At 41.7% G+C, this 18,366-nt stretch overlaps 1 protein-coding gene across 7 annotated transcripts in view; it reads left to right on the top strand.

Annotated features, from left to right (window-relative positions):
* The window catches only part of RAP1GAP2 (RAP1 GTPase activating protein 2), a 213,677-nt gene that overhangs the window by 160,890 nt on the left and 34,421 nt on the right, over positions 1 to 18,366 (top strand). For all 7 annotated transcript variants that reach the window (XR_012913039.1, XM_075994247.1, XM_075994246.1 and 4 more), the window contains 4 exons: positions 8,860 to 8,938; positions 10,044 to 10,097; positions 13,056 to 13,139; positions 18,081 to 18,181. Coding sequence is in view for 6 of the 7 variants with exons in the window: in XM_075994247.1 (XP_075850362.1) it covers positions 8,860 to 8,938; positions 10,044 to 10,097; positions 13,056 to 13,139; positions 18,081 to 18,181 (318 nt within the window). In the remaining variant the exon portion in view is untranslated. The remainder of the gene's footprint in view (positions 1 to 8,859; positions 8,939 to 10,043; positions 10,098 to 13,055; positions 13,140 to 18,080; positions 18,182 to 18,366) is intronic.

The raw sequence follows: 18,366 nt of genomic DNA, 5'->3' as shown, positions 1-18,366 counted from the left end.
CTTAGACTTCCAAGCTCCAATCCAACTATTTAAAACATACACACATAAATACAGAAGATATGTAAAGATGTATAAATAATACTGTGTATTCTTATTTTTTCCCTTATTTTTTCCTCATTTCTGTAACTTTTTATAGAACATACTGTTTTGTGACTTGCTTCTGTTAATATGTCTTAGAGATCTTTCCATATTAGTGTATAGAGAGTTTTCTTAATTTATTTTATTGCTGCATAGTATTTCATTGCATGGATGCAAAATAATTTATTTAATAGATCCCCTATTAATGACCACTGCCAATTTTTTGATATCACAAGCTTCCATGATTAACACTGTACAAATATCAATTTGTATGGATTAAGATAGTTTCTCAGAAGTGAGATAGCTGGGTCAAAACATAAATGCACTTGTATTTTGGTAGATAATGTCTAATTGCCCTTTGTAGGGGCTGTATAAATTAGAACTTTCGATGTAGGAGACTGCCTATTTTTGCAAAGCTTTTTCAGTAGAATGTATTGTCAAACACTTGGATTTTTGTCAATGTGGTAGGTGAAAATGGTATTTTAGTGCAGTTTAAATTTAAAATAATCTTAATATGAATCATGTTGGGCATCTCTTTATATATTTAAGAACCGCTTGTATTTATTCACTGTGAACTGTTCATAAGCTTTGCTCCTTTTTTAATTGGAGTGTTATTTGAAATTTTGATTTTTAAAAATCTTGTAAGTAATGCTTGATTGCGGGCATATTTAGGAACTTTTGAACCACAAAGTAAATCTAAATAAATTTCAAAAAGCAAACACTCTGCTGGATATATTCACCTACAATTTGACAATAAAACTAGAAATTAATCACAAAATATTTTTAAAAACCCACCTAACCATTTAGAAATAAGGCATCTCTTAAATAATTTTTGGACCAAAGAGCAAATCAAAGCTGCAGTTATAGAATATTTATAAAGTAATGACATTTACAGTATTATACATAAAAACTTATGTGTTATATTCAAAGCTGTACTTACAAGAAAATTCATTGCCTTAAATTGTTTCTTATTAAATAAGAAAGAATGATATTTGAAGTTGTTGCTATTCGTGGTAACCCCTCTATGCCTCAGTTTCCTCATCTGTGAAATGGTGATGGTTGTATCTACCTTAAAATTATTGAGTGCTTATATGCCCTGGTGAGTCAGGGCCTCATATTGTAGCTACTTAATAAAGGGTAGCTACTATTATTATTATTATCATCAATATTATTACCTAAAGAAAGTAAGATAGGCCGGGCGCGGTGGCTCACGCCTGTAATCCTAGCACTCTGGGAGGCCGAGGTGGGTGGATTGCTTGAGGTCAGGAGTTTGAAACCAGCCTGAGCAAGAGCGAGACCCCGTCTCTACTATAAATAGAAAGAAATTAATTGGCCAACTGACATATATATAAAAAATTAGCCGGGCATGGTGGCGCATGCCTGTAGTCCCAGCTACTCGGGAGGCTGAGGCAGCAGGATCGCTTGAGCCCAGGAGTCTGAGGTTGCTGTGAGCTAGGCTGACACCATGGCACTCACTCTAGCCTGGGCAACAAAGTGAGACTCTGTCTCAAAAAAAAAAAAAAGAAAGTAAGATAGAAGAATGAATTAACAAATATTAAAGCAGAAATAAATAAGTTAGAAATAAAACGAACACAAGATTATTGATAAATTTAGGCCTCTTTTGGGGGAAACAAAACAACAAGAAGATAGGTAACTAGCTAGTTAAATGTAGATAAAAAAAGAAAATTAAAATACACAAAATTAGGCATAAAAAGACATATAACCACAGATGTGAAGAAGGTTAAATGATTACTAACGGATGCTGTGCTTAACGCATGCTATTAAATTGGAAATTTTATTTGAAGCAGATGCCTCTCTGGGAAAGTAAACCTTACCAAGTACAACTTAAGATGAGGTTAAAAACCTGAACAGACTAATAACTACGGAATAAGTTGAAAAAGTTCTGAAAGAATTATGTTTCCAACTGGTTTAGACCTAGCTGGTTTTCAGGTAGGTATTTTAAACTTTAAAGGAACAGATTTCATGTTATTTAAATTGTTCAAGATTAAAGAAAAATATGGAAAGCTTCCCAGTTAATTTACTAATGCTTAAAAGATCCTCATGAAAAAAACCAGGCAAAAGAAATGAAAAAAAAAAAAAACAAAAACAGAAAAAGTAGGGGCTAATATTCTTTTTTTTTTTTTTTTTTTTTTTTTTTGAGACAGAGTCTCGCTTTGTTGCCCAGGCTAGAGTGAGTGCCGTGGCATCAGCCTAGCTCACAGCAACCTCAAACTCCTGGGCTCAAGCGATCCTTCTGCCTCAACCTCCCGAGTAACTGGGACTACAGGCATGTGCCACCATGCCCGGCTAATTTTTTATATATATGTCAGTTGGCCAATTAATTTCTTTCTATTTATAGTAGAGACGGGGTCTCGCTCTTGCTCAGGCTGGTTTTGAACTCCTGACCTTGAGCAATCCGCCCGCCTTGGCCTCCCAGAGAGCTAGGATTACAGGCGTGAGCCACCGTGCCTGGCCGGGGCTAATATTCTTTATGAATGTAGAAGTCATGTTCTAACTAAACTATTAGTCCAAGAAACTCAAATCTAAGCAGACTATTAAGAATAATTCACTATAATGGCTGGGTGAGGTGGCTCATGCCTGCAATCCCAGCGTTTTGGGTGGAAGGAGGATGACTTGAGGCCAAGAATTCGAGACCATCCGAGGCAACATAGTGAGACCCTGCCTCTACAAAAAATAAAAGTAAAAAAGTTAGCCAGGTGTAGTGGTACACACCTGTAGTCTCAACTACTTGGGCGGCTGAATCAGGAGGATCTCATGAGCCCAGGCATTTGAAGTTGTATTGCGCCGTGATCATGCCACTGCACTCTAGCCTGGGTGACAGAGTGAGAACCTATCTCATCATCATCAACATCATCATCATTCACTATAGTCCAGAAAGTTATTTCAGTGTAATGCAAGGATGGTTAATATTAGGAAATTCATTTCTTTATTCAGTGTTTGTTTAACCAAGACGTAATAAGTGCCAGACTTTGCCTAGCTGTAGGGATACTGTGAGGGATTAGCTCTTGTTACTTGGCCAAAGAAAAGATTCAATACATTTTAGATATTCTTATGCCTGTTCTTAGTCTTACTCACCATCTTCTTCTTATGGACCTGAATCATTATAAGCTAGTGAGGGTGGTGCAAAAGGTAGTAGGGGAGAACTGAAAGGAGTGTGGGAAGTGCATCCGAGTGTGGTTGGAGAGATTATTCTATAGAGGCAAGAAAAAGCTGGATAATGTATAGTCAACGTTCAGGAGCTTGAATTTTATCCCAAGAGCAAGAGGAGAACTACTCAAGCGAGAACGTCATGATCAGATTTGCACTGTAGCACGATCACTGGGGCTAGAATAAGGAGAATGGCTTGGAGGAAAATCAAGGCTAGAACCAGGAAAGTGAGACAGGAGGCTGCTGTGATGAGCCAGGTGATTATCACAGGGGAGGATCCAAGCCACCAGCTTGCATAATGTGAATGGTATCCCTGGAGCTGTGCTAACCAACAGCCGTGGTGGGAACTGAACCAGGGTGACTTGCACTGAGAATAGAGAAGAGTGGGTGGAAAATTCCAGAACACCTGGGGAGACCTGACATTAAGAAAGACATCCAAAAATGTCAGCAAATGGGAGATGGATTTACTGCTGATGAAATGCAAATAATGGTACACTTTCAAAATGACTTAAAATAAATATATTTAAGATCTTAAACAGATAAAGAATGGATAGCATTTATATAATGGATAAATTGTGATACAGAGAAATGAACCAAGAACACATGGGTATAAAAGGAAAACAATTGGAATTATTATAAATAAAAAAAAAATAGTTGTTGGGGATAAAATCTTGTCTGTTCAAAGAGTGGATTTGTGAATTGGAAAACAGTTCCAAGGAATTCACCCAGAACACAGAACAGATAGAGATGAAGTACATGAAAAAGAAGATAAGATATGTCGATAACAGACTGGGAGGCCCCAGCATTTGTCTTAAGAGAGTTCTAGAAGGAAAGAAAAGAGAGCCTAGTGAACAAATATCCAGAGAGGTAATAGCTTTGAGAATGTTTCAGAATTTAAGAAACTAACTACACACCATGCTGCTGAGCACAATTTTAAAACAAAACAATACTTCTGGGCACGTTGAAGTGAAATATCAGAAATCAAAGATTTAAAAAATTTTAAAGCTACCAGAGGATAAAGACAGATTATCTATGAAATAATGACAGTTCTTAGCCATGATAATTGTTGGAAGACAATAGGACAATATCTTTAAGGTGTTTAGAAAAAGAAAGAAAAATAACTCTCTTAACCTATAATTCTCTACCTAGAAAAATTATCAGCAAACACAAAACTGTTTTCGGACATAAAAAATGAGTATTGTACTTCTCACAGATTGTCTCTGAAAGAATTAATAAAGGATATACTATGCCAGAAGAAGAGAACCCTAAAGATAAGATTTAATTAGAAGTGACAAGAAATAGGTAAACTCTGTTGATACATTTAATTACTGACTGGAAAAAAAGTTATTTTTTGCATGTTTAAAAAGAGGCTGAAATCCTAGCACTCTGGGAGGCTGAGGGAGGAGATTGCTTGAGGTCAGAAGTTGGAAACCAGCCTGAGCAAGAGCAATACCCATTCTCTGACAAGAATAGACAAAATTAGCTGGGTGTGATGGCACATGCCTGTAGTCCCAGTTACTCAGGAGACTGAGGCAGGAGGATCGCTTGAGCCCAGGAGTTTGAGGTTGCAGTGAGCTATGATGATGCCATTGTACTCTAATCTAGGTGAAAGCAAGACTCTGTCTCAAAAAAAAAAAAAAAAAAAAAAAAAGGCTTGAACTAAATTTATAAACCAAAGTAGCAAGGACCAGCGGGGAGGGAAGAGTTCAATATAGATAAAGCTTACTTCATTTTTTCTCATTTACCCCCCTCAGGAGAAAGATTACAATTTTAGAGTTTGTTGGAAAGAAAAATTTAAATATGTGTATTAGAAGATATAGAAATAAAATCTGTAGCTCTAAGATTAGCAGAGTGATAAAAAAAAAAAGAATAAAAAAAGAAAACAAAAAATCCATAATTTTATTTAGTCAAAAGCAGGAAAGGAGAAAAAAAGAAAAAGGAAAGAAAACACAGGGAATAGAAAATGTAAAATGATAGATTAGAATTAATTCCAAATATGTTAATAATTGCATCACATATAGATTAAATTAGCCTATTGAAATATCAAACGATCAGATTGAATTAAAAATACAGCTATATTCTGTTTACAAGAGCCATAACTAAGGAAAAATATGTGGATGGATTCAAAATAAAAGAGTGGAAAAAGATACACTGGGAAAATACTAACCAAGAAAGCTGGCATAGCAATATTAATATTAGACAAAACAGAATTTCAGGACAAAAGTCTACTTCTTCTGCACTTGTGATGTTTCCTGAAGAGTGGAGGGAACACTTTTGTGTAACACCCCAGCTCTCCCTGTCCTCTCTGATTGGTGCGTTTGGGAGCGGGGACTTATTCTGTCCCCCGCAAAGGATCTCTTGTACTAGTCTCACCTAAGCAGCCCTCACCGGAGGGGGCTTGCCCCGGCCCAGCACTACCTGTGACTGGGTAGGTGTGTTTGGCTAATTCTGGGGTTTAGTCAGACCCATTTCATCTTCGCATTAAGCTATGTGCTCCCACTTGATCTTTATCAGTAAGAAAGGAGTTATTTTGACTCCCAACACCTTACTCTGTCTTTTGTTTGTTTGTTTGTTTCTGAATTTGTTGAGAACCTGGGCAGGGGAAGGATGCCTTATACTAGGCTGCCTCAGAGGCCACAGCCTACATGATGATCAAGAATCATTACACCCAGGCCAGGCTAGGTGGCTCACGCCTGTAATCCTAGCACTCTGGGAGGCTGAGGTGGGAGGATTGCTTGAGTTCAGGAGTTTGAGGCCACTCTGAGCAAGAGCGAGACCCCATCTCTACTAAAAATAGAAAGAAATTAGCTGGACAACTAAAAATATACAGAAAAAATTAGCCAGGCATGGTGGCACATGCCTGTAGTCCCAGCTACTCTGGAGGCTGAGGCAGGAGGATCGCTTGAGCCTAGGAGTTTGAGGTCGCTGTGAGCTAGGCTGACGCCACGGCACTCTAGCCTGGGCAACAGAGTGAGGCTCTGTCTCAAAAAAAAAAAAAAAGAGAATCAGTACACCCAGATCTGACAGTGATGAACTTGTATTTAGTAATAATGGTCTTGAATTTAAAAAAGTAAAACTGACAGAAATATAAGGAGAAGTAGACAAGCCCTCAGTTATAATAAGAGATTTTAATAACATCTCTCAGAAACCAATGGATTAAGCAGGAAAAAATTATGAAGATGTAGAATATTTGAATAATACAGTTAAGTTTCATCTTGTAACATATATTCCTGCTCTCAACAAAAGAAAAAAAAATACATTTTTAAGCCTACTTGGAATGTGAAAAAAATTAAAAAGTCCATGCACTAAGTCAATAATTTTCAAATAATACCATATAGATTATGTTCCTTGAATAGAAAACAATTGAATTATATAAATCAATTTAAGATACTGAAGGAAAAACAATCTCATATTGGGAAAGTTAAAAAAAATCCTTTGGAATAACTCATGGGCTAAAGAGGAAATCACGAAAGAACTGACAAAATATTTAGAACTAAATGACAGTGAAAATAGTACCTATCAAAATGTGTAGGATGCAGTTAAAGTGGTATTTAGAGAGTTGTGTAGTTCTAAATGCACTTGTAAAAAAGAAGAAAGATTAAATGAGTAAGTATGTAGGTCAGGAAGTTAGAAAAAGAATAGTAGGGGAAAAAAAAAAGCCCTGATTGAAAATAGAATGAAGGAAATAAAAAAGACAAGAGCAGACTACAAGTAGAAAGCAAAAATATAAAAGAATAGATGATCAACACAACCAAAAGCTGTCTCTTAGAAAAGACTAGCAAGATAGGTAAACCTCCAGCTAAGACCAATTAAGGAAAAGTCCTAAGAGAATTCCCCAAACAATTTTGTATCAATGTCTTTGACGGATACTTTTGTAGAAAAACATAAATTACCAAGATTGACCCAACAAGGAGTTGAAAACCTAAACATTCACCAGTAAAGAATTTGGATTGGTAGCGAAAAGTATCCTCCCATTAAAAAAATAGTAGGCCCAGAGATGTCACAGAGGGCTTTTAATGGACCTTTGGGGAGTGGACAATCCCTGTTACACAAACTATTTCAAAGGATGAGAAGCTACCCAGCAATTTTACAAGGCTAGAATAACACCTTGGTATCAAAACCTGGCAAGGGGAGTACAAGAAAAAAAAAAAAGGCCAGTGTTGTTTTTGAACATACATATGAAAATTTAAATAAAACACATTAATCTCCCCTTATTCGTGGGGGATACGTTCCAAGACCCCCCAGTGGATGCCTGAAACCTCAGGTAGTCCCAAAGCTGACTGCCGTCAATTGGAACACATATCTGTTCATGTCTTCCACCCACAAATTAAGTGCTTTTTCCATAACTAAGTACTTATGCATTGTGGCTGTAACTTTTGTAGTTTTGACATGTGACAGCAAAACCAGCACGAATTCCTTTTCCCTTCTTCACAATTTAAGATTCTGTCTTACCGTAGATCTTAGCAACCTCGGCATATGAATCCTTTTTCCTTTCCTTATTAGGTAGAGAACTTTCACCTTTTCACTTAAAGGAAGCACTTTACTACTTGTCTTTGGCATATCTGAATTGCTGGCATCAGTACTCTTGGGCTCTGGGGCTATTATTAAGTAAAATAAGGGTTCCTGAACACAAGCACTGCCATACTGTCACAGCTGATCTGATCAGTGAGACGGTTGCTAAGTGACTAACGGGCAGGGACTGTGCACATACAGCGTGCATGCTTTGGACGAAGGAATGGTGCACGTCCTGGGTGGGATGGAGCAGGACAGAGGGGGGCGACGTGAGATTTCATTATATTACTCAGAATCGATGGCAATTTAAAACTTGCGAGTTGTTTATTTACGGAATTTTCCATTCATTATTGTGTTTGCGGACCGTGGTTGACCATGGGTAACTGAAACCGTGGAAAGAGACACCCTGGGTTAGGGGGGACTCCTGTATTAATAAATTAAATTCAGCAGGATATTAAAAACAATACATCAAAAGCAAGTGGAGTTTTTACCCATGGAATAAAAAGATGGCACAACAGAAATGTAATTCACCAGGTTAACAGATGAAAAACCATATGATTATCTCAGCAGATGCAGAAAAGCATTCAGTAAAATTCAACACTTTCATAGCGTGCGTGCTAAATGAATCAGGGCGGAACAGGCTAAATTTAGAGTCTCACGGTGAATCCCTTTATAAAGCAAACTCCATCCTATTCGTGTTTTGAGTAAATCCATATTTTCAAATATTAGTTTCTTTTCATAAAGGTTCATTTGTGTGTCAAAACACAAATATATCTGGGAGCTGTGCCCAGTTCTTTGGGAGAACACAAAATCCTACAAAAATAATGGTGACCTTGAAGGTGGCTGTTTGTATTTTTCAGTGGTGGACAGATTGACCAGGCATGTTGTTGAAATATCCACTTCCACTGGGGTACCTAAGTGGGATTCCATTTTCCCACCAATTGAGTAGTGCCCAACACATGGGTTGGGTGAAACAGGGCAGTTCAGACCCCAGGGATACCTGAAGCAAGTGCCCCTGTCTGGCGTGGTCTCAGCCACCTCCCTCATTCACTCCTCAGTTTCTTGTGACTGTCCTTTTCTCACCCTTATCCACATGCGCAGGTCCAAACTGAAGACGGTGCATGAGCGGATCCCCTTGGCTGGACTGAGCAAGTTGCCCAGCGTCCCCCAGATTGCAAAGGTAAAAACCAACCCAAGAGCGGGTGCCTTCCTTTATCAGCCCAGGGCTGGCCTCTGCATTGGGGGTGCAGGCTTGTCCTGGGTAGGTGCTGCCCTTGGGGAGGGGGGAGCCACTTTACTCTTTGGCCCTTGACTGCATAGATGGGGGTGGAGGAAGCTGTTGGCAGATGCCTCCATCTCTTTCCTACACTGTCCCCAGCTTGTCCTTGCTGCTGAGGCTGCTGCGGGAACAGTGTAATTCATGGTCTCTGCCCCCAAGAAGTTCAGAGCTAGTTCAGGAGACAGGAGAAGTGGGAGGACAGGGCTGGATAAGGCGAGTGCTATAGCAGTTCAGAGGAGGGGTGGGGAGGGGTGGCCAGGGGAGCTGTCACAGCAGAGGAGGACCCCTAGTTGGGCTGAAGGATGATCCAGATTGAGCTCCTCCTTGAGCAAGGAGCTGTCAGCCGGTGGAGGGGCCCATGTCACTGCTTTGGGAACTGAGTCAGCAAGGTGGGGTGAGAAGGATGTTCAGCTGGGTTGGGTTAGAATCCAGGGGATTCTCAAACTTTTTATCTTTTTTTTTTTTTTTTGGAAGGTAGTTTAAGCTGTGATCAAACTTTTTAAACAGGGGACTAGTTCACTGTCCCCCAGACCATTGGAGGGCCGGATTATAGTTTTAAAAAAACTATGAACAAATTCCTATGCACACTGCACATGTCTTATTTTCAAGTAAAAAAACAAATGGGCAAAAACACCTGCATGTGGCCCACGGGCTGTAGTTTGAGGATGCCTGGGTTAGACCCTCACTCTGGGAGCAGGAATGCTAGGCAGAGCTGTGCTGAAATACCCTGGGTGGAAAGAGGGGGTGGCTGGTTTTTTGGCATTGTCTTCAGGTCAGAACGGAGACAAGTCTCAGGCTTCATTTTGTCCCCCTCTCACTTTATCAGGAACCCCCAGAAAGGTCAGTTGACTTACCTGGGCATACGGTAGTGAGCAGCAGAGCCAGAATTTGAGGGCCAGACCAGTGTTTCTTGCCCTCCTGTGCTTGCATTCCCGCGGGGGGTGGAGGAGCCCAGGTGTGCTCTGTGGATGTGGTCCTTGAACTGTGTGTTTCTCTCCCTGCTCAGGCTTTCTGTGACGATGCAGTGGGGCTGAAATTCAACCCTGTCCTGTACCCCAAGGTGAGAGGACCTTCATGGGCTCTGCAGCCTGGCATGGATTCGCACACCTGGGGCCCTGTGGGGAGTTCTCTGCATCATGGTGGGGTTTTGTAGGGTCTCCACAATGAACCTCCATATCTCCCTCACTTCCTGCCCACCCCTTTACAGACTGGTCCACTGGGAACCCATCCTCAGCCACGCTAGGTCTCCGGCCCAGTTGAATTGGTCCCCAGCCTGTTGTGAAGGTGGCAGAGGGCAGCAACATTACACCTCCTCCGCCTCCCCCCCGGCCGTACCTCCCTGAAGCCAATGCTGTAGCTGGGGACTGGCGCACATGCAGTTTGCTGTCATGGAGCCAGGTGCGGCTCTCGGTGGCCCATGTTCCTGCATCTCTGAGGCCTTACAAGCCTCCGCCCAGCCTTAGTTACTGCAATAAACTGGCTGGTTCTCGGATATCGGTTTCCTTAGGATTGGCCTGATTTTGATCCCCTGTTCTAATATGGGGGGGTGTGAGGGTGGAGAAGTGCAGTGATCACAAAACAAACCAACAAACCCACTCAAAGCAATTACGGTACGACAGGACTTCAGTCACTCATGGATGGTGAATTGCTCGAAATTGGCCACAGGGAGAGACCAAGTGCACCAGCTGTTTCTTTGCGAGCCAGCAGGGTCCGGAGAGAGGAGACGGAAGCAGGGCTGTGCTCCTGGGCTTGCGCTGTGGCAGCCGTGGCGTGCCGGGCGGTGTGCGGGCTGGTTCTGTCCATAACGAGATGTCTCGTGGGGGAGAGAGGCCCCGTTCTGGCTGAGACATCCAGAATCCCCTGGAATAAATGTCTTACATGTTCCCCATTGGGCATGATGCTCTTAGGGACACTGATTTACCCATCTGCGATGGCTTAGCTAGTGGCAGAGTCCTCTCCTGCACAGGGCCCTTCTCTCAGATGTCCCCCTTAACCAGTTGGCATCTGTAGATACTTGACCAGGAGTATGCCACACTCTGTGAACATTTTCTGTCGTTCAGACTGACCTCCCCTTTGTAATTAAAACTGACTTAGTGAGGTTTAACCGAATATTAAAGCCCCATCCTAAAGGCCCAACTTAACTACAGGTTTGGCAATTTTTGTTGTCAAATCCTATCTACTGCGAGAACCAGTGGTGTTTATTTGCATAGTTCCTGTATAACTTGGAAAAGCCTCCGGCTTTGGTGCTAACGGAAGAGCAAGCTGTATTTTCATGTTTTCTGTCTTTGAAGGACTGCGGAGTCCGGCTGGGGTGGTCATCTGGCTGAGATGCGTGCATGTGTGTGTTTTTAAAATTCGCAGAGTTTAGAGCATCCCTTGGAAGGTCTTCACTGGCCTGGTGCCTCTCCATGGCAGGGCCGCCGTTTCTCCCCATTGACCATCCCGGGCAGGAGTGGGGGCCCCCCTAAGGCTGGTCAGCAGCACCCTCGCCATGGGAGCCGAGAACCTCAGAGATCAAGTGGGTGGCAACCTAGTATGGGCCACATATTCCCACCAACTAGTCATGCCTGGTTTATTCTTTCCTAGCATAACTCGTGGTTGAATCCCTCCTTTTTATTGCAGAGGGTGTCCCAGTGGTGTCCCCCAATATCCTTCTCTTTCTCTATAAGCTGGTTCAGCTCTGATCTTTCTGGAGGGTTATGTAGATGATGATGAAGATGATGTTGACGATAGCTGCTCTGGGCTCAGCACCGTATGTGCCTGATCTCGTTGAATCTTCTCATAACCACACATCTCCATTTAACAGATGAGAAAACAGGTGGGGCCCAGGGAAGTGAAGTGGCTCCCTCAAAGCTAAGTAGGTAGAAGCCGCCAAGCAGCAGATTCAAAACCAGAGTTTAGTGTTTCTTTTGACCCTCCCTGCCTCCCCCTCTTCCTTCCTTCCTTCCTTCCTTCCTTCCTTCCTTCCTTCCTTCCTTCCTTCCTTCCTTCCTTCCTTCCTTCCTTCCTTCCTTCCTTCCTTCCTTCTTCCCTTCCTTCCTCCCTCCCTCCCTCCCTCTCTTCCTCCCTTCCTCATCTCCTTTCCTTCCTTCCTTCCTTCCCTCCTTTCCTTCCTTTCCTTTTTTTTTTTTTTTTTTGACACATGATATCACTGTGTCACCCAGGCTATATTGCAGTGGCATCATCATAGCTCATTGTAACCTCAAACTCCTGGGCTCAAGTGATCCTCCTGCCTCAGCCTCCCCTGTAGCAGGAACCACAGGCAAGCATCACCATGCCTGGGTGATTTTTCTGTTTTTTTGTAGAGATGGGTCTCACTGTTCCTCAGGCTGGTTTTGAACTTCTGGCCTCAATCTATGCTTCTGCCTCATCCTCCCAGAGTGCTAGGATTACAGATGTGAGCCATCACACCTGGCCCTAGAGTTTAGTGTTTCTGACCCCAGACCTCAACTCTATGAAGCATAGTGGAAAATTACATAGACCCAATGGTTGGGTTTTTCCTTTCTTATTTGCACATTGTGTTAGGGTATGTTCCTGCTTAGAGTGGTCTTCTTAGAGACTTCTCATCTTATGGGTAAGGGATTGAAGTCTGGCAGGAGCAGTGCCTTGCTCAAAGTCATACTGCTGATTAGAGGTGGAATTAAAACTGCGGTCATCCTTGCTGAATGGTTTTGGGATTCTGACTTCACTTTTTACACCACAAACAAAACACTGGGGTAAGGTCAGTTCCCTGAGTCCTGCAGGATTCATGTGCCCAAGCCTTGGCCGGCACATCTGGATGGAATGGAAAGGATGATACAGAGGTTTGCTTACTCCTGGGGAAGCCCAGGTGTTGTTGGAAGCTAGCTAAGACCTTTGGAATTACATCCTGTCTCCTTATTATTTCTCCCTTTCTCTTCCTCCATACATGTGGATGTTTCATACCAGGAGGTACATTCTCTACCTAAATGGGTGTGTCCCCTTCCATTTGCTTCCTCATTTGCTTCCAAATGTTTTTTTTTCTTCCCATGTTTTCCAGGCCTCCCAGATGATTGTGTCCTACGATGAACATGATGTCAACAACACGTTCAAATTTGGGGTCATTTATCAAAAAGCCAGGCAGGTAAGCAGCATGAGTCCCTACTGGTCATGACATCCTATGGTTTTTCACTGAGGACTCTTTTTTTTTTTTTTTTTTGCCTACCACTAGTGAACTAGGTCCTCACACATTCTGAATACAAGTGTCACATTTAGAGTATGAATTAGACTGGAGGTGGCAGAACCTTCAAGGAAGGTCACTCCTTACAAAAAGGCCTGCACATCCTTTAAACGGTGATGTAGTTTTTCATACAGTAAATTCCGATTCTTTCTGGCTACCTCAGCTTCTGTTCTCTTATCCATGAGCTGTCTGTTGCAAGAAAAATCAGGCTAGGGATGTGTGTGTGTGGGGGGGAGATGGATTAGAACAAGCCACTCTCTCCTTGCCCACCATTCTCCCCACTGGAAATTAGCTTTTTCTCCCAAAACTTCAGGGGAGTGATGGAGCCAACTGTGCACATCTCTTCCCAACTTTGTGTTCGGTGATGTCATGTTGGTAGCTTAAAATCAGACGTAGTGGAAATATTTACACCATGGAAATTGGCAAACACAAGGGTTTCTGTTTTCCTCCTTGAGAGAGCCAATTGCTAAAGAACTTACCAGCACGCCACTGGTTCACCCTCCTCTGTCTCCTGCATCACTCACGTGCTGCTTTGAAGTTAGTTGGCCAGGATAATGTTCCTCAAAGTATGTTCCATGAGGCACCAGTCTGGTGATGTACCCTGTGAGCAAATGGCTTGGGGAGGGGTTGTCACTTACATGGGAACATTTTAAAGGCTCTAAGAACCCCTAAGGTAAACTCTTTATAACTTTGTTAGACTTACTGTTTCCTATACTTATTTGGCCACAAATTTCCCATCTTCTCTACCTCTTTCCTGTCATGAACAATTTGTTAACATCCTAAGCAGAGTGATTGGCTGGACACACTGAGGTTTTCTCACCTAGGTTCTTTGAGAGAAGGTTCCACACCCAGTTCATCTGTGTGTCATCCAAGAGCCTAGCATGTCAGTGAGCTTTATGTAAATACGCTGAGTTGTTATGGGAACTAGTGAATGAATAAAACTTTTGGTTCTGCTAATGGCAGGTCAGTAGTATCTTCTGATGTTATCTGTGTTTTTGTTTTTTTTTTTTTTTCCTAAACGATGGTGTCTTTCTTGGCTCTTTCTTGGCTCAATGACACCTGATTTCCATGTCTGAAAATATCAGACCACAAGAGACATGCATTTGCGTAAAAATACTCTAATTAGGTGAAGAGTTTAGAATCTGCAAGACCAACACTGATGAATCTTATAATTTAAGGGAGATTATTCAGGTAGCCGCTCTAATTATTTTCATATATTACATTTTTATTTTGTACAGCTCTGCTAATATAACCCCTCTAATTAAAGTTCTTTGCTTATGAAACTTACCATAGCAGATCTTACAAGGTGATTATAACCCAATGTTCCAGCAAAGTTGTAATTACTGAACATTAACTATCTGCCTCTGAGAAGGAATCTGTGTGTTGTACCTGATGCTGCTATGGGGGAAAAACCAGGAAGATCAAATTCTTCATCTTTTTTTTTTTTTTTTAAACCTAGACAGATTGTTGTTTTGAAGACCTACAGCTGGGGGACATTTAATGTGAACATTTGTTGCAGAAAAGCCCTATGCTGGTGTTTGGATATAAATAAGCCTCACCTAACTCTCCCGTTGTCTCGCACTTTGCTGAGCGCTCTGGGGTGCATTGATGACTAAGGCCCCCTCCCTGAATGCATGGTCAAGCTCAAGGCCAGTGTAAAAATAATGACAGTGCTAATACCAGGCTGGGTATGAATCCTGGAAGAGAGGCACATGCCCCAGAACACCCACACAATTCTTTTCCTAGTAGGAGATGTAGGTTGTCTAGAAGCAGCTCTTCTCCCACCCTCTGGCCTCATGACCTGGGGCAAACAGGACTCTTGGATAGAGTTGTGATGCCTTCATGGCACGCCATAGATCAGGGACTGGCAAACTTTTTCGTAAAGGGCCAAATAGTAAATATTGTAGATTTCGTGGGCCTTGGGGGTCTCTGTCACAGGCCACTCAACTCTGCCCTTGTAGTGCAAAAGCAGCCATAGACATTACATGAATGTGTTGGCCTGGCTGTGTTCCAATAAAACTTTATTTATAAAAACAGGCAGCAGGCCCAGATAGCCCATGGGCCATAGTTTGCTGACCCCTGCTAGAGAGCGGTATTTCTCAAACTTCAGACACCCATAAACCATATCGAGGATCCGTATCACATGGTTTGTTCCACTGTGTGCCACTGTTACCGTTCTGTCATACCTGTACTGCTAATTACTTAACAGTTTCTTTAAAAAGTTTTTTTTTCAAACTTAAATACATTTATTTTAAAATTTTATATCACCTCTTTCAACTGGAAAAACATGATCACTTACCATGAAATGAAGGTAATTCTAAAAAGAAATACTATAAGTAATAAAGTTACTAGAATCTATTAGACTCTAGAGTCTGAGGTCTGCTCTTTTTTTGTAATAAAGCAGGTGTTAGGGAGGTGTTAAAGAATAAGCTGTTGGAAACTTTCTCCTTGAAGTGACTGGGCAGGCTAGGTCTTTTGTCCTCTGCAGCCATTCATTGCAGTCTGTGAGTGTCTGCAGAACCTTCAGCTGTTTGCAGAGCCTGCCACTGTGGGTAGAGCCTTTCAATCAGTCAGGGCAGTCTTGTTTTAAACTTACTGCTGTTTACAGAACTTGTTACTGTTTTCAGTTTTGCATTTTTAAAAATTATTAAACTATTTTTAGATACTTGCAGATTCACATACGATTATTAAAAAAAAAAAAACTGATACAGAGAGATCTTGTGTACCCTTTACCCAGTTTTCCCCAAAGGTAGTGTCTTATAAAACTATAGCACAATTTCACAACCAGGATATCAACATCGATACAATCTACAGATCTTAGTCCAATTTCCCCTAGTTTTCTACATACTCATTTGTGTGTATTGTGTGCGTGCATCTTTTGATGTATATAATTTTAACATATGTGTAGGTTCTACAGCCAAGATACAGAAGAATTCCATCACTGCAGGGGTTCTTTGCGTTGTCCATTTATAACCATCCTCCCTTCTGCCTCCCTCTCCCTTCCTCCAGTCCCTCACCCCTGGCAACCACTAATCTGTTCTCCAATCTAAAACTTTGTTATTTCAAAAACATTATATAAATGGAATCATACAGTATACAACCTTTTGGCTCTTTTGCACTCAGCAAGATTCATCCAAGTTTTGAGTATATCAACAGTTTGTTCCTTTTTATCGCTGAGTAGCATTCCATGGTATAATTGTACCACAGTTTGTTTAAACATTCACCCATTGAGGGATATCTGGGTTGTTTCCAGTTTTGGGCTATCATAAAGAAGGTTGATATGAATAACTTCTACAGATTTTTGTGTGAACATAAGTTTTCATTTCTCTGGGCTACATGCTTAGGGGTACAGTTGCTGAGTTGTGTGGTAATTATTTGTTTAGTTTTTAAAAAATTGTATATACGTTTCATTTTGATAGAAACTGCCAACCTCTTTTCTAGAGTGGTCGTTGCCACCAGCAATTCTGAGGGATGCAGTTTCTCTACATCCTTGCTAGCATTTGGTATTGTCACTGCTTTTTATTTGAGCCTTTCTGATAGATGTGGGGTGATATTGCCGTAAGGTTTTAGTTTGCATTTCTCTTGTGGCTAATGATGTTGGACGTCTTCTCATGTGCTTTTTGCCATCTGTTTATCCTCTTAGGTGAAATGTCTGTTCATGTCTTTTGACTATTTTCTAAATGGAATTTTTTTTTTACTGTTGAGTTAAAAAATTTTTTAATAACAGCTTTATCGGAGCATAATTCTCATGCCATATCATTCACAATGACATGTGATTTATATCTCAATTCATTGGTTTGTGGTATAACAACAGAACTGTACAACTATCATTATCTAACTCCAGAACTCGTTTATCATCTCCCAGAAGAAACCCCATACTCACTTGCAGTCACTCCCTGTCCCTACTCCCTTCAGTCCCACTAATCTAATTTCTGTCTCTATGGATTTGCCTATTCTGGACTTTTACAAATGGAATCGTATAATATGTAGCCTTTTGTGTCTGCCTTCTTTCACTAAGCACAATGTTTCCAAGGTTCATCCATGTTATAGCGTGTATCAGTACTTTATTCCTTATTTAGGGCCAAATAATATTCCCTTGTATGAATGGACCACATTTTATTTATCCATTCATCATTCGATGGACATTGGGTTGTTTCTACTTTTGGGCTACTATGAATAGTGCTGCTATGAATTCTCATGTACAAGCTTTTGTGTGGACATATGTTTTTATTTCTCTTGGGTCTATATCTAGGAGCGGAATTTCTGGGTCATATGGTAACTCTGTGTTTTAGCCTTTGGAGGAACCACCAGACTGTTTTCCAAAGTGGCTGTGTCATTTTACATCCCCACCAGCTGTGTGAGAAGGTTTATGATTTCCCCGCATCCTCACCAACACTTGTTATTGTCCTTTCTTTTTCATGGCAGCCATCCTAGTGGGTGGGGGTGAAGTGGCATCTCATTGTGGTTTTGATGACTTTAGAGTTTTGAGCGTTCTTCGTATATTCTTGAGACTTGCCCTCTGGTGGAAGTCCCGTAATCAGTGTCTTATGCATGGATCATGTTTTTGAATCAAGTCTGAGAACTCTTTGTCTCAGCTCTGCCTTATGTACTGACCAGCAGCCTTTGCTCCAAGAGAAAGCCCTTGTTAACCAGCCCTGAAGATCCAGCTCTGTCGAGCGAGCTCTGTTAGTTCCTTCCTCCTGGTGAGGACAGTTGGGGCACATGTGTTGAGAGCTAGGGAGAAGGGAAGAAGAAAGGGACCGGGTGTCTGGACAACCATATTCCTTCTCTTGGCATCAAGGAGGATTTTTGTAACTCCTGCCCCTGTTCCTGTGTCTCTTTCAGACCCTGGAGGAGGAGCTATTTGGGAACAACGAGGAGAGTCCAGCCTTCAAGGAGTTCTTGGACCTTCTGGGAGACACGATCTCACTGCAGGACTTCAAAGGGTGGGTTTTAGCCGAGTGACGGCTCCAGCTCCATGGATGAGGCCCGAGAGGAAGGCCAAGGGGCAGATGGCTCAGTCCTCAGGGAGAGCGTGTGAAAGTCAAAAACACAAGAAACGTGGGGTTGTTTTCGACATCGGATCAACATTCCCTGGCCTGCATTCCTGAGGACTCAGTGGTCCGAGGAA

Source organism: Microcebus murinus, chromosome 18 (assembly GCF_040939455.1).
Source record: "Microcebus murinus isolate Inina chromosome 18, M.murinus_Inina_mat1.0, whole genome shotgun sequence".
Taxonomy (NCBI): Eukaryota; Metazoa; Chordata; class Mammalia; order Primates; family Cheirogaleidae; genus Microcebus; species Microcebus murinus.
This window is presented reverse-complemented; position numbering and strand designations above follow the sequence as displayed.